This window comes from Vigna radiata, chromosome 8 (genome assembly GCF_000741045.1).
Source record: "Vigna radiata var. radiata cultivar VC1973A chromosome 8, Vradiata_ver6, whole genome shotgun sequence".
NCBI classification, from domain to species: Eukaryota; Viridiplantae; Streptophyta; class Magnoliopsida; order Fabales; family Fabaceae; genus Vigna; species Vigna radiata.
The window spans coordinates 14,709,167-14,725,605 of record NC_028358.1 but is presented as its reverse complement, the minus strand read 5'-3'; the positions used below and the strand labels follow the sequence as shown (position 1 = coordinate 14,725,605).

Genomic DNA, 16,439 nt, shown 5'->3' with positions numbered 1-16,439 from the left:
ACCTTTGTTTCTTAACCTTTAGTTTCTTGCTTTTCTTCTTGGATTTCTTAGTTTTGTCATAATTAAATTCTTTTTGCAAAGTCTTTCTTGTTTTTGAACCTTTTTATTGTTTTTATCCCTTGTTTCTTCTTGCACAATTTCGGCTTTGGTTACTTTGTGTGGTGTAGGTTCTCTTTGTGAGTTGATCCAATATCTTAGAGGTAGCCTTCTAGGTGGTGGAGACCCAAAGGGAGCTTAAAGTCTAGAGTGGTAGCCAAAAGAAATGAGAGAAACACCTTGGGAGGTAGCTTTGATTTGGTTGTAATTTTTGGCTTTGTAATCTTTCTTTCTTTTTTTTTTCTCTTGTAACTCACAGCCTTGTTAGGTGTCTTGGGGGAGTCTTTGGTGCTCAATCCCATCTCCTAACAAGAACCTTTATTTCTTAGTAAATTTCGTTTTTAGTTGGTTGGTTGGTTGGAGGAACCAAAGTTCTTCTAACTTAATCATTAGGCCGCATAACTAGTTTATTTGCTTTCTTTAATTGTGATAGCTTACTGTGTGTCAACTTTAATTTCAACTTTAGCTTCCTTTGTGAAATTTGGTTCAAGAGTGCCTAAGGTAAACTTTGGCTAGGAAAGGTTTGGTATTTAAGAAATCCAATGTGATTCACCTCCTTTTGCTGGAAGTGAACTTGGGTGTCTTTTGTCTCCTTAAATCTCTTAAGGAACTTTCTTTGAAATTTAAGTATTTGTTTTTTGCATTGCATATTTTTGAAAACCTTTAAGGATGTCTAAGACTAATTCCTATGAAATTGGAAGTGACTCTAGTAAGGTTGTAAAACCCACTTTGAAAAATTTAGCAAAAGAGCTAAAGTCACTTAAAATTTGGCAAAGGCAAGAAACTCTTCTCAAAAAAAAGAAAGAATTGAAAGAGAAGAGTATCTTGCTAAGTTGGAAGAAGAGCTTAGTATTCTTAATGAAAAACAAGAAAAATTCCAAAAGGATTTAAGGAAGATAAAGAGAAAAAGAGAGGAAGACAAAAGAAGGAAGAAGGAACAAAGAGAGAAAGAGGAGCATGAGAAAAAAGAGAAAGAACAAAGAGAGAGAGAGAGGAGCAAGTAAGAAGAGAGAAAAAGGAGGAGGAAAGAATAAGAGAGTATGAAGAGAAAAAGATAAAAGAAAGGAATGAGAAAGAAAAGAGAGAAAAAGAAGAGATTGAGATAAAAGAAGAAGAGGAAGAGTTACTAAAGCACCCTTCCACTCCCACAATTAAGGTTAAGACTAAGATGATGAGGGGAGTTTTCCAATCCTTGAACTTCTCTCAATACATCCAACCATCTTTAATAACTCCATTTTTTACTTTTGAAATTTCAACTTCTTTTTCACCTCCCACTATTTTTAACTCCTCAAATTTTTCCAAATCAAACTTTGAGTTGATGTTACCCTTTTAGGATACAATTAACTCAAAGTAAATACAAACAATTTTGTGGAGTAGACCTTCAAAGTTTTCAAGTAAATTATTTTAAAATTTGCATAAGGTCTTATTTAAATCATTCATCTAGATATATGTTGTTTGTGGCTCATAAGATTATTGGTTTTGAGTTTGATGACACTTGTATATGGATCCTTCACCCTGGTGGAAAGATCCTCAAACCAATAATAAGAAAAAGGTTTTTGTCATAAAAGAACAAGAAGATTTGAGGACAAATTCTTTTCAAGAGGGAGGGAATGATGGCATACTGATGACTCGAATTTTATTGATTTCACTTAGTTTATTGTGCTAGAATTAATCAGGGAATTGTGCTTAATTGTCCGGTATTTTCCCGTTTTTCCTAATTATGCTTAATTTGACCGAAAATTCTAATTTTAATTATTTGAATTTTCTGAGCTAATTATTTGCATTATTATTTTCAGGGAAAATTTTGGAAACACAATTTAGGACATTTGGAGGACACCAAATAAATTCAAGACTCTCCATTCAGACATTTTAAATTTTAGTTGTATTGTAATTTTAATTGTTAGAACTTTTTAGAATAACTTTTACATTGTGGGCTAATGTTGGCAAATTTCATGATGGGTCCAAACTTTGAGGGACACTTGACACTAAACCCTAGAGTTTTAGGGTGGACCCCACCCTAATTTTTGGTGACACATGGCCTTGCTTTAAACTACCAGCTGTCATACACATTCTTGGAGGGCTCTCTCTCGGCACTTTTTAGGCAGCTGCCATGGTTTTAGGGGTTTTTTTTTTGGCTTTGAACAATTTTTCTTCGCTTTGAACCATGTCATTGCACTTGGATTGTGGATGAATAAAAAAATGAACACACTTTCTCTTTTCTTGGGTGCAACGCTGTTTTTAACTATTCTTTTTGGTCATGGGTTCGTCATTTTCTTTTGATTCCAGCAACAATTCATCTTTAAATTAGGAAGCAAACAATATGTTAAGCAAGGAGAGGAGCTGCATTGTTTTTGGCTGGAAGGTTGAGGTCTCACGGTTGGGAGAAGCACACATGGGATTTACTTTTATTTACTTTGGAAAAAACATGCTTATTTATTAAGGGAAAATCTTAGAAGTGCATTTAATTCATTTAGCTGTTAGGTGATTTTTATTTGAAAAAAAAGGGGCATTTATTTTCTTGGATCAAGAGGTGGATTCACGGCGGTGGTGGATGGAGAGCAAAAGTGCATGGGTGACGTCCTACAAAGGAAGAGACGGTGATGTTATTTTATTTTTATTTTTATTTTTTTTAAAAAAAAGGGGCAATGCATTTTCTTTCTTTGAAAACAAAAGCACGGTGATGAATTTAATTTTAGGAAGCACATTTTCTTTTAGTCAACATCACGGTCTAGGAATTAATTTAGAAGTTGATTTCTTGTCTTTGTTGGAGCACACGATTTTCTTTTTATTAGTTTCATGCTTTATCCAAGATGGAATACTTTTTTTTTTTTACAATTATCATATTGAATGCTTTAAGTTATTTTATTAATATATCATTCACGGATTTTAATATTTATCATGTCTTCTTGTAAATCCCGATGCATGAATTTCTTTCATTTAGCCATGTTAACGTGTTTTAGTGTTTATGATTTGGTTTTTCTTCTTCTATATCACGCAAGTTTTCGTGAATTTAGTTGTCATGTTAGCTTAGGTTAGTAGGTTGGTCATTAATAATATTACATTGTTTCCATGAGATTCTTGCACTTTAATTGCCATACTGCTGCTTTGATTCTGCTCAATATTTAATCTGTTGTCTGTCTGCGATTAGGTGTATGCTTAGTTGCCTAATCGGTGTCAATGCTTCGCTTAGTTGATTGGACTGTGTGGTGGATGACTGATTAAATTTGTGCATTGCATTCGCTTAGTCTGTAATTTTGAAGACCGAATTAGCCTTCGCTTAGTTGGGTGACTCGTGTCGAATTTGGATTATAGTAGTCTGTACTTGTCGATAATCTGTGATTGGAAGCATAGTAATTGAGTTAATGACCAACCGTTTTCATTCTGTATTTGATTCCATTTTTACATTTCTAGTTATATTTGTGTTTACATTCTTGTTTGCATCGTGTTTTGATTTTGATTCATCCGCATTCATACAAACCTTTCACAAACCCCCTCACTTCGAGTCTGACCTAATTCTCGAACCACAGTTTGGTCCTTAAGAGACGACCTAGGAGTCACTTCCTAGTCTATACTGCATTCTTTAATATGCAATCAAATTTGTATGGGCCGCGACAGCCCATCACATACCCCTTGCCATGACTTAGCACATTCATGAAGAGTTGGAGACATCTATGAAAGATGGGCCTAGACTCTTTCTGTTGGGCCATCTTAAGGCATCATGAAGATTTAGTAGAGTAAGAATAATTTTGGGCCTTGTATTTCGGGCCAAGTAGTCTAGATTTTATTTGGGCTTTGTATTTTGGGCCAAGTAGTCTAGATTTTATTTGGGCTTGGTATTATGGGCCTAATAATGTAGGATTTCAATTGGGCCTTGTATTTTGGGCCAAGTACAATAGGATTTTGACCAAACAAGTCAACAAAGGGCCAAGGCCCAAAGTTGACTATGCTTGGATGTCCAAAATGGGTGTGGTGACCAAGGGGTCAACATTTTGGCTAAGCTTGGAGGACAAGGGAGCAAGATTTCGTCCTAGAGATGTGGAGGCTTCCCATTGGAGAGTTTTCCTCCTAGTTAGTGGCCATGTGTCACTCTAGGAATGGAGAGTTTTTCCATAGGTAGTGGCAACATGTAATCACCTTTGATTTAGAGTAAAGTTATGCTGCCATTTTTGTGTCATACTACTCTTTGAAGGTCACCCTATGCTAGAGCAATCCAAGTGGCCTCCTCTAGCCACCTTCCTCCAAGAGTTGGCCCAACCTCTCTTCGAGAACCACCAAATACACCTTCCATCATCATACAACTCATCAAAACCATGAGCTATCAACACCTTTCACCACCACCAAATTCCGCAATCTTCATCCATGAACTTATGGCTTGATTTGCTTCTAGATTTGGCTTGTCCTAGCTAGAGCATTTTACCATCACGTATTGAATTAAAGTTCTCAGCGCTCAGCGGTGGATTCTAGCGCTTAGTGGTGGCAATAGTTCTTCATTCTCCCCTCAACACTGACGCTTAAGCGTTCTGCCGTATTAAATTAGCGCTCAGCGCTGAGATTGGCACTGAGCGATGGGTGTTATTCCTCTTTTGCACCTTTCTTCATCTCTTCTTAAGTCCCAGTCCTTCCTTCTTCACTTTCCATCATTCAATTCTCATCAAATCCTGTCAAAACAATTAAAACCAAGCATAATATCTCTAAAACCACCTTTGACTCTCTTGTGACCTAACTAAAGTGTTTTGCATGATTTTTAGCTCATTCTAAGTCATAACGGGTGTGTTTTGATATCAATTTCAAATATAAAAATAACGATTTTTAGACCGTTATCAATTATACAACTAATGTAATCGAATACTACACAACTATTTTTCCCCTGTTAAGCATGTACTGAAATATGGAGAAATTTAACAAATTATATATATATATATATATATATATATATATATATATATATATATATATATATATATATATATATATATATATATATATATATATATATATATATATATATATATATATATATATATATATATTGATTAATCGATTATTTCTTTCAGAAATATAATGTGCAATATGTTTAAACATATGATTCATTTATATACAATGAATACATGTACCAATCATTTCAAGCACAAACACAGTAATGATCAAGCAATTGTTATGTCATTTGTTGTACAAGAAGCCATAAAACATTTCTTTTGTTCATAATCAAAAACATATATGTGATATGGGTATTGCTAGATATACCTCGCCCTCATCAATAAAGATTTATTTAAATCTTCTTATAAGAATTACCTTTTGATAATAATATCTAGAAGAATGTTTTTGAACCAAATGATCAAGTCTTATGAATATATGGAAACAATCTATTTGACTGAAGATCAAATTTATAATTGATTGCAATTAGAAAATATTACTCTAACGATACAATTGCATAATTATGTTGCATAAAGTTTCCTTAAATAGGATAAATGTTGAACGTTGAAGAAAGAACAAAATTCAAAACAAACTAGTGCTCATTCAATAAAAGAAATAAGATATTACAAAGAGCATCATCAAGAAATAATTGAATACTCAGAGAATGACATTGAAGAATTACATCGAAAAATCAAATAAAAGAAATTATCAAGTCATCCCTTATTAAGAGAAATCAAGAAGATGATGATAAAGTTATGCAATTCAAATCCTCATCGGCTAGAAATTGAACATCTATATAAAGGATCAAAATTGAATGAGAAAAAGAAGAACACACACAAAATACCATAGTGTTGAAACTATGAAAATTCATATCAATATTGAATTGTGAGAATTGGGTTGAGAGCTTAAATTTTATAATTTCCTTCACAAAGTGAATTATACCTTATGTGAGTTGAATTACTCCCTTACTTTGAGAGTGTTTCTTATTATTTTTAATTGTGAGTACTTAATCTCTTAGGGAGGTTAAGAAGGTGATACCTAGAAAGGGTTTGTATTTAGTGTAACATAGAGAAGTTGAAACTTGTTTAACCTAGACAGGTTTATACTCATAACTTGAAGAGGGGACTAAACGTAGTTTCTACATCATTTGTGTGTTTCTCCTTTCCTATGCTTTTACTTTCATTATTTGTTTATGAAAAAATTGTTTAAATTTGTCTATAAGCTCCATTCTAACCTCCCTCTCCCATTCCCTTCTAGAGTCACATCCCACCAACATTTTAGACCNNATTTCNGACATATAACCAAGAGTCAAGCTTCGTGTTTGCCTGGGTTTGCAAGGAACTAATAACGCCAACCTAGGGATGGTACCCACATGTTTAGGTCCTAGCACTCCCTCTAAATCTTGCCCTGTGCAATTTGTTTGGAAATGTGAGGAGTTACCAGCTTCATACATTCTTGTTAAAACATTCAGACTCAACTACACATCTTTCCAAGAAAGCAACTCAAAATATACTCTTAAACAAATTCAATCTAGTAATTATATATCAACTCCTCACTGTAATCATTAATAGAACAAATTAATTCTACCATGATATCACCACATATATCACCAAAAAAGTTCAATAAACTTCTTAGTGTAATCAGCCCAAGATTACAAGGTTGAGAGACGAAAAAAGTCTGCCAAGAGTTGTCATTGTAATGCCTTACCGTCCAAATGAACAATGGCAAGCTTAATCTTGAATTCTTCATGAGTATTATCAATCAAGAAGTAATTATTGCATTGGTATATCCTATGATTGACATTTTCTCCCTTAAAATGAGAAAAACTTATCCTAGCTATCCTTGTCCCATAAGCATAGGGAGAAAGATTGCAACTCTCCCCTCGCTAGTTAGAAGTTGCATGCGGATTGTAGGTTTCTTCCTCAAGTTTTTGGTTCAACAGTTTTCGCATCATTTTGTTTCAAAGATGTTGTCAATGTCTGTTGCAAAGCCATTGTAACTCCATGAAACCAGAATCCATGCTCATGTACAGTCGTTCTTCAACATCTTTTATTGCCTGAGCATTACGCATAGCATCTGCCATACCCAAAAAGTTTGCCCAGATAGTTCAAGCTGATACAAATTGTTAGGAAAAATTCTGATTCTAGGAGATTTAAACAAGTGCTCGAAGAACACAATGAAAGAACCTTATCTCCGTAAGGTTTCGAAAGCTATATTGAATACTCTCTCAAAAGGATCAGAATTCTCTAAAATTAGTAGCTAAATTTCTACTTACAGCCAATCCTTCTAACATAATTCGTAATTTACTTTTCAAAATAAAATTACATTAAAAAAATAAATGGAAGATATACTTTACCCTTCGGTGTTTTACAATTTGAAAATTGTTTACTTCAGGTACCGGGAGATAACTCAAAATCCATGCGCAATTATTGTGTCACGCTCGAATGGTTAGACTGCATTATGCAGTCAAGGTTAATGCAAGAAAGGTTCGATTAAACCATATAAAAATTCATGAATCAAATTCTGGGAGTGTACTGAACTTACTGGTAACTGGTATCTTATGCATATAGGTACTAAATTCTATCTTATGCATATAGTGTACTGAACGTACTGGTAACTGGTATCTTATGCATATAGGTACTAAATTCTAACAAAAAGACCTGGAACAGAAATACAAACAAAAATTTTACAGCTTAGCTATCTTGTATGCACTCACACAAGGGCCACCGATAGGGTACCATCTCAAGCCCTGTATAATTTTATCAAACATAACAATACAAATACAGATTCTATTGGCCTTCATAAAGAATCGTTGATCAGCAATGTCATGGACTTGTATTGCTCCATATTAGACATGTGGCAGAGGCGAGGGAAGGCAAGCATTGTATGGGTAGAAATGACAGTGAATCTCGCTAGTATGATACCTACTAGACATCAAGCCCATAGTCTTCTCCAAAATATTTGTCAACTAGAGTATTTGCCATAGTCCTCAGATCTTCATTTTCATGAAACTGAAATCTTTCCATGGCTTCAATCCCATCTTCTTGCTCTACAAGCTTAGGGCCCTCGCCATTTGGCATCCCCCTCAGGACCTACGAACACACGAAATCATAATCAACCAGGGGGTTTAAATCTTAAAACTTGGTATGCTCTCGGTTGAGGTTTGATTTTGTCATGATTACACAAACGAATAGGCCTGATTTACTGACTAAAACATGTAATAGGCGTGTTCTAATCAAAATATATAGAAAGGAATTATTTAGACAACCATTGAAATCTCTTACGAGCTCTGTGAACTGAAGTCCAAGCCTTGCAGCTTCAATATCAGCAGATCTAATCAAATCAATAAAACCTGGCAAGCATCCTTTTTCAACAAGTGAAACCATGTGCTCCAGGATCAAACTTGGCTTGCCATCATCTTTAGTCGGGGCAACACAAAGGTTGCCTAATACATAAGCCACTTCTTTTCTTATATCAAATGGAGCGGCAGAAAGAAGTTCCAATAGCAAAGGCACTGCTTCACTAGAATATATCAACTGTTTGTGCTCAACAAGACCAGCAGCTATATTAGACAGCACCCAGGCTGCTTCCTGCATATATTATGAAGCTTCTCTTGATTGATCCAAAGGTAGATTCAAAAAGTAAAAGTTAAATTTTGTACCTTCTTTAAGACCCTGTTTTGACAATTCAGACATTTTACAAGAACTTCTATAGCATTACCTGAAAATTCTATTAATATACAGATGTGAGAATTTCATCCATACTGTTTGACCAAAATGAATGCATTCATCTTAGCAAAAAAAGGAAAAATTACTAGCCTGTAATTTCACGTCCAGGAATGAGAACCGCATTAATTGCATGGGAATCGCCAGCAATAAGATTACCTAAACTACGCAAAATCTAGAGGACTTTCCCTTTATTATTAGAAACAACAGATCAATGAGAATAACATAAGCATTGTAACTTGTGTGTATTATTGATATATGCTAACCACAATAAAAAGTCACAGATGCCAAGAGACACACTTTTGCAACAACTGAACAAAAATACATAATGCAGTAGAGATCATTACCGGAATCATTAATGGCAAACTGTTTGACGTTGATAATTTATTTACAAGTAATTCCAGTACATCACTCTTCACTAGCATGTTGGTAGCTATATTTGAAAGGGCAGACAAATAAACAACCACCCATGCTACTTCAGTGGCTAACTCATCATCCCTGAGGTGAAAAAACTATTATTAAGACAATAATCAGGACAACTTCACAGGGTATATATTCAATGAGTAGAAGAACTTAACACTTAAGGAAATAAGTTTTTCACAAGGTCATAATACTAAAGAGGATTTGAACTATCATCACTTCCGTCTTTAAGCTCATAATAAACCTATAGAAAATTGAACTTTATAAGCATACAAGTTATAGGCACACAAATTTCAGTTTCAAGGACTTCATCCAAACAAGTCAGGACATTACAGAGATAATTTTGCTAACATCAATAAGAAATAGTTTAATGGGGAATGAAATGGCACAATACTTGAGAAGGTTTTCACTGATATTAATTCAATTCACATTGTTGCCAGAAATCAGACCAAAGCTAACACTGCTACAGACTAAGAAATGACCAAGATAATACAAGTAGTCCCAAAGTAATACTCACGATTTACTCAAGTGCCGAATGATTGCCTCCAATACTCCATCAGCACGAACTAGTTCTGTAGCAGCTTTAGGATCTGGGCCCTGCATGCAAAACATACTAAAGTCATGTTAAGTTTCCAGAAAGGAAATCATTTCATGGAAAACACATGTTCACAAATAAAATATGCATATGGAATGTTACATCTTACACAAATTACAATGCAAAAGAAATCACAAATTTAATCACAACAAAATGCATTTCGAGAAAATGACCCCATACAAGCAAATGGACCATGAATAAGGTTAGACAGATGAAGTAGAACAGCCATTATTAAAGAGTTGTAACAAAAAGGTCGATCGAAACAAACAATATGTTAAAAGCAAGTTATTTAATTCATGTATCTGAAACCTTTATTAGGTTAGACAAAGCCCAGGCAGCTGTTCTAACAGTAGAACCTCTGTCTGGTAGCATCATTCTTGCAAGAGGTAGTAAAGCCCCTTGAACAAGCAGAACATTCCTCAGCTCATCACCTTCACCAGCCACATTTCCTAGAGCCCAAGCACACTGTTCAGCAACAGGTGGGTAACTCTTTTCTGCATAAGACCATTCATGAATTTAAAAGGTAACTGTAAATACTAAAATAGTCTCAACCTTCAAGAACAACTTTGTTATAATAATGCTGAATAGAGTATAAAAGAGGACAGTTACAAAAAATAATTATGTTTCCATCCCTTTCAGATACGACAATATTTACAATTCTTTAAAAATTCAAGCTATAAAAGTTCCTATTAATCTTTATCATATACAAATATAAATAAAAATAATAATTAACTTCTGTAAAGGCAAAAGGAATCTCAAAGTGATCACTCACCCCCAAGATGAGCAATAAGTAAGGGCAAGGCAGGCAACAATGCTTTTGTTTCTTCTGGATTCCCTGCAGCAATATTTGTGAGACACCAAGCTGCCTCAAGCAACTGCAGAAGGCATTAACCCCAATAAGTAAGCTCTAAGAAAAATTCTTCCCACTACTGATCCCATACAATACGCATAGCAAGCATAGGTAAGCCTTTTTTGACATTGAACACCATTTAATGGAAGAAGAAACTTCAGACCTGTTCATCTGGAGAACCAAACGAAAGACACTGCACAAGAATGGGTACAGCTCCAGCTTTAAGAGCAGACTCAACAGGAGGAAATTCAGATCTCGACAGCAAACGCCTTAATTCTTGAAGGGCCCCAACTCTTTTCTTCACCACACCCTTCCCCCTATTGATTGAACACATAAAAGGAAATGCTTAAGCCAAAGTTAATGAATATAGGAACTACATTGACACAATTTAAGTCTTTCTCAGTTTGTATAAAGACATAGCCAAGACAATACTGAAAGATTTAGTAAAAGACCAGTCTAGGACTACAATATAAAAGAAATAAAACAACAAAACACCAATCTTTTGTTGTATAAGTTTCCTTCATTCCTAGATCAGCCCACGTCAATCAGAAGACTCGTAACATTAGGTGGGTTTTACAACCTCAGACCAACAAAACTATTGGCTAATTATATGTTTCAACTACACAATTTAAAATTAAAGAATTTCGTAAAGTCGCAAGTACTTTGGCCCCATTTACTCATAATAGTAGTCCTCTGAGTTCACCACAAACTACAAATAATTTACTAAACCTCTTTCATTGTCTTACCACAACCACCTCTGTTTGGATTAACCTCTCCACAAACACTGCAGAAGAAGAAAATAAGAAACAAAATATTGATTTAACTTTCACCACAAGCTAAAATTAGCTTATGCATAAGCTAAAAACAATTCCGGGAGACTTCGGGAGGAATCAACTCCAAATTAGCTCATCCATAAGCTAAACATAATTCGCTTACAAGAGAAATTAATTTCATCTTTTCTTCTCCGAAAGCTCATGGAGAAGTTTTCTCCCAAAAGTCCAAACAAAGCCGAATTCCAAAACAACCAACACTTCCAGCAAGATGAACATTGAAGACCCAACGAGTTCGGAAGAGCTTACTGAAAAGCAAGGGCAGATTTCAAATTTTCCACGGCCACTGAAGTCTGAGACTCCAAAATAGACAGCTCTTCATCAATTAACATGTCACTGTCAATGGCAACTTCGAAATCGCCACCACCAATGCCCACTCTGCAGAGTCTTTTCGCTCGCATCAGCGATTCCCTCCTTTCTTTCCCAACTGTGACTGCATGCTCTCGTCTCCTACTGGCGGCGGCATTCCCAACTGAAACAACACAAAACAAAAAAACACGCTATTGAATCTGTCGATTAGGTTTATTGTCCGAGTTCAAAAACGGTGTTTTACAAACCTTAGCATTTGTCTCTAATTTTTTTTTTCAACTTTGAACGGCTGAGAAGTGAAAATCTAAGGATGAATAGAAACGCACCTGAGGACTTTATAGGATCCCTCCTGTTAGAAGTGAGACCGGAATCGGCCATTGCAGAGAAACTTAGCGAGTATGCTTGTTACGTTCTGCGAGTGAAGGGCTTTTGCAAAACTGACCGGTGAGGAAGTAAAAGGTTTTCCGTGAAAGAACGGGTAACAATAGTAATTTTTAGGCTTAAAAACACTAATAGTCTTTATTTTGGTTTGCAAATTCAAATTGGTCCCCATTTTAATTTTTTATTCAATTTAGTCCTAAAGAATGAATATTGTGTTCAATTTGATCTTTTTTCACAGACGCCGTTTAAATTGTTAACGGAAGACCCTCCAACAGTGTCAAACAGTGTTGATGTGGCATTTAACTGGCCACGTGGATTCCCTTCAGGCATAGTGAGGTAAAATCTGAAATAAAACTAGGACCATTTCGAACACACTTAACGAAAATAGGGACNATNANGNNTATTAAGCCTTTCTTTAATGAAACCCAATTTTTAATGAGGGTGGATAGCCAAATTAGGGTTTTTAACCAATCTTCTTCCCAATCTTGGTGGTTGATNAGCCATGTTTACTTCCCAATCTTCTTCTTCTTGTTGTTGTTGCACTAGCTTGGGCCACCAAAATTGTCATTCCTCACTTGGTGGTGGTTCAATGGGGGTAGAGATAATCCCTATTTCCAATAATCTGCAGGTTAGGCCTCAATACCACAATCTGCGACAAACTAGACCCCAACAAGCACCACTTCCTAAAGCTTCCAAAATCAAAAGCTTCCAAAATCATAAGGCAAGAACCCCATTTTTTCCACAACAGTATGAGTAAAGCCCTAAACCCCAAAAAAAAAAAATGCTCAATTGCTTGTAATGAAAACCCCGTTGGTGAAGAACCCATTATTCGGAGGTGATTAACTTATTCCTCTTCTTGAGTTTGTCGGCGATTTTGGAGGGAGAGCGGGTGGTAGCCATTGACGAAGGAAAAGGTGAAACAGGTTGCTGGAGCTGCAAAAAGAAGAAGAACATTGTGTTCGAGACATGGCTCATCAACTCTGAAGATTGGGAGCTATTGCAAAAAGAAGTAGAACCCTAAACCTAATTTCACTCTCTGCTCATAAATTGGGGTACAATAAATAATTTGCATTTCTTTCCAGATCAATAAATCCATCAGTGTGCCTTTACAGACTCCACATGGGCTGACAAATGCCACATCAACACACTATTTGGCACTGTTGGAAGGTCTTCCGTTTACAATTTAAACGGCGTCTGTCAAAAGGACCAAATTGAACAAAATTATCATACTTTAGGACTAAATTGAACAAAAAAAAAATGGGGACCAATTCGAATTTTGTCAACCAAAATAGGGACCATTAGTGCTATTAAGCCTAATTTTTATACAAGCCTGTTAAACTGACCAGTGAGCAAAATATATCTCCAAAATTTTCCCTGCAATTAAAAATGCAAATAATTAGCTCAAAAAATTCAAATTAATTAAAATTAAAATTTCCTGTCAAATTAAGCACAATTAGCAGAAACGGGAAAATACCGGACAATTAAGAACAATTTCCTGATTAATTCTAACACAATAAACTAAGTGAAATTAATAAAATATCGACTCATCAAAATAGACCACACTTAGTCTTTTGCACTCCTGGGCAAAATCAAGACGCAAATCAGGGAACAGTTCAACGGACATCAGGGAATTGACACAGACTCATCACACAGAAACAAAAACTCACGAGGAAAGAAACAAACAGAGTTACACAATTCTCAAGAAATCTGGACGATGAAAGGAAGTGGACAGTATCCCACACAGAGTCAAGGAAAGCAGATACTCATGAAATCATCGAAGCAGTTCAAAGCATGACAAAATGATCAATCAGTTCAAGAGGTGAATCAAAAGCAACAAAACCTCACAGATGCACACTATCAGTGTTTCTCTCAAGTATCTAGGGCAAACAATGTCAACTCAATGCACTCAAGAAAGCAAACACAAACAGACTTGGCAAGCCTCTAATGTCAACACTCAAACACATATGCATATTCAAATCAAAAGGTCTTTTATGGATGTAATGGGACCAAGGACAAGGGAGGATAAAATATGGATGAGAAGCTATAAACCAAAAAGAATAAAGGAGCAATGGGGAANAAGTGAAAATACAATCAAATCACACCCAAAACCTCTAATTCAATCATCTTCTTGACTCCATTATTCACACCAATTTTTTTTTCAATTTTTTTTCTTCATCTTGTCTCTTTTCTTTTCAATCTAAGAACCAACTAGCCAATTCATCTGAATCTCCCAAGAGACCACACTTATTCCCAAAACAATTCCAAAGCTCCAAAATTCCCTAAGGTTCACGTAATCATGGTTTTTCACTTAGGGCTAGTGTATCAGCTTCAAAACAAAAAAATGGGGAAAGCATAGGCTCAAAGAGGGTTATCAAAGGATAAAAACGAGGTAAGCTTATTTGGCTAGAGAGGCTCAACAACAAAACTGCCTTTATCACTTCCAAACATGAATATTAATCAAGAAACATCAAAAAGAGTCAAGCCAAGGCATATGTGCAAGCAATCAAGAGACCTATCACACACAAGAAAGAATTATCAAGTGGCTCAAATTCTCACACAGGGCATTTCTGTCACAATCAAATCAACCTCTCAAACATCATAATCATATTCCCAAGCAAAGAAAAGCACGAATATCCAACAATCAGAGTATCAATGAAGTGAAAGACACATCTACAACCTAAACAAAGTCCAGAAATCAAGAGAAACAGGTAAAACTGTACACAAGACAAAACAAAAGCTACCTAGAAAACAAAAAATTTAACGTAGAAAACATAAACTAATCAAAGAAAAATCAGAATCTCCCCCAATATACCATACTTAAACTACATAGTGTCCTCAATGTGTCACAAGCATAAGATAAGAAATCAGAACAGTCAAAAGATATAGACAAAGTGCAATAAAAGTGAGGAAAGGGAGGAGAAGGGAAGAGAAAACTCCCTTGATCATGGTGGCAGTTGCCAATTTTGGACTTTTAGGGAGACGTCTTCCACCACAGGATTCAACAAGGAAGTCTTGAGGAAGAACTGCTTCATCCTCCAAATTTGATCAAGCAGGGAGATATCCTCCACAGCTGGATCCAAGAAGCAATGATTGTTGATGAGCTGGTTCAGCTGACGCCTATTGATCTTCAAACTGTCGGCACCTTTGTCTTCCACCATGGGTGTGTGTTGATCAAATTCATATGTACCTCCTGCAACATGGTTAGTGCAATATGGTTCCACAGAAATAACATGCAGGGGTATAACACCCAATCCCAGTGTAACATGTTGAACCTCAGATATACCCTCAGAACATGAATCAAGTTCAACTTCAAAAGCAATATCAACAACAGACTCAGATTCATGTTCAGTGCATGGAGAATAAACATTCAAATGTGATAGCAAAAAGTGGTTCTCATCATGCAAAAAGGGAGAATTTAAATCATGCTCATCAACATAATCATTAACATACCCATCATCAGCATAATCATCAAAAACAGAATCTATGTCAAGTATGTTTACCTCCACTTCCCTGAAAGTTGGTAAAGTGGTGGAAGGTGAAAGTGGTCTACCTGACTCAAAATTACTGCTTATACCTGCCTGGTCCTCCAAATCTTCATCAGTCTCCTCAGGTGCAAGAGTGGGGACATAGGAGGGTGGGAAAGTAGGTGGCACTGTAGTAAGCACATGCCTCTGCTCCTCATCTCCTATGTCAATGGCACTAACATCATCAGGAAGCTGAACAGTCAAAAATGGTGATTCCTCTGAAACTTGAGACTGTTCCTCAATGAACTGAGTGACCATCTGCCCCAACCTATCAGTCAAACTCTGAAGGGAAGTTGTAATTTCCTGCTGAAACTCCTAAAATTGCATAATCTGATCTCTGGTTTCCTGCTGAAACTCCATATTCTAAGCAGTCATCTATCTCAACAACTCCTTCAATGTAGGCTCAGAAGTAGTGGAAGGATGAGGAATTGCTTGGGTAGGCTGATATGACTGCAGCTGCTGTAGCTCTTGGGCTGGTGGAGAAGGCATACAAGAATTCTGGAATGACTGATATTGTTGTGGAGCATGATACCATCCCAAGCTAGGATCACTCCACCCAAGATTGTTGCTATAACCGTACCGCACAAGGGAGAATTTGTCAAGAAACTGATGCTTAAGACCTTCCCAACTGGTGACGGATCCTAGAGTAAGACAACAACACCAATCCCTTGTTGCTCCGTGTAATGAGTACTCAAATGCCCTTGAGAACATATCCTCATCCGGGACATCTGGAGGTTTCATTGAAGAGCATAATGTGTAGAACTCCTCCAAATGTCTACATGGGCATTCACCTGC

General features: G+C 36.1%; 1 protein-coding gene across 3 annotated transcripts; it reads right to left on the bottom strand.

The window, feature by feature from the left end:
- Positions 1-7,618: 7,618 nt before the first annotated feature.
- LOC106769624 (importin subunit alpha-9) lies at positions 7,619-12,224 on the bottom strand. 3 transcript variants are annotated; one of them, XM_014655314.2, is made up of 11 exons: positions 12,066-12,224; positions 11,680-11,902; positions 10,764-10,917; positions 10,523-10,625; positions 10,060-10,244; positions 9,673-9,752; positions 9,083-9,233; positions 8,829-8,910; positions 8,672-8,739; positions 8,295-8,600; positions 7,619-8,102 (listed from the first exon to the last, which is right to left on the bottom strand). In XM_014655314.2, exons 1-11 carry the CDS (start codon positions 12,115-12,117, stop codon positions 7,938-7,940), a joined length of 1,569 nt encoding a protein of 522 aa, XP_014510800.1. In that variant the 5' UTR covers positions 12,118-12,224; the 3' UTR covers positions 7,619-7,937. The 3 variants fall into 3 exon arrangements, with proteins under 3 accessions (XP_014510800.1, XP_014510801.1, XP_014510802.1); XM_014655315.2 differs by having other exon boundaries at positions 8,672-8,730; XM_014655316.2 differs by having other exon boundaries at positions 7,920-8,102; positions 8,279-8,600.
- Between the last annotated feature and the right edge of the window lie 4,215 nt (positions 12,225-16,439).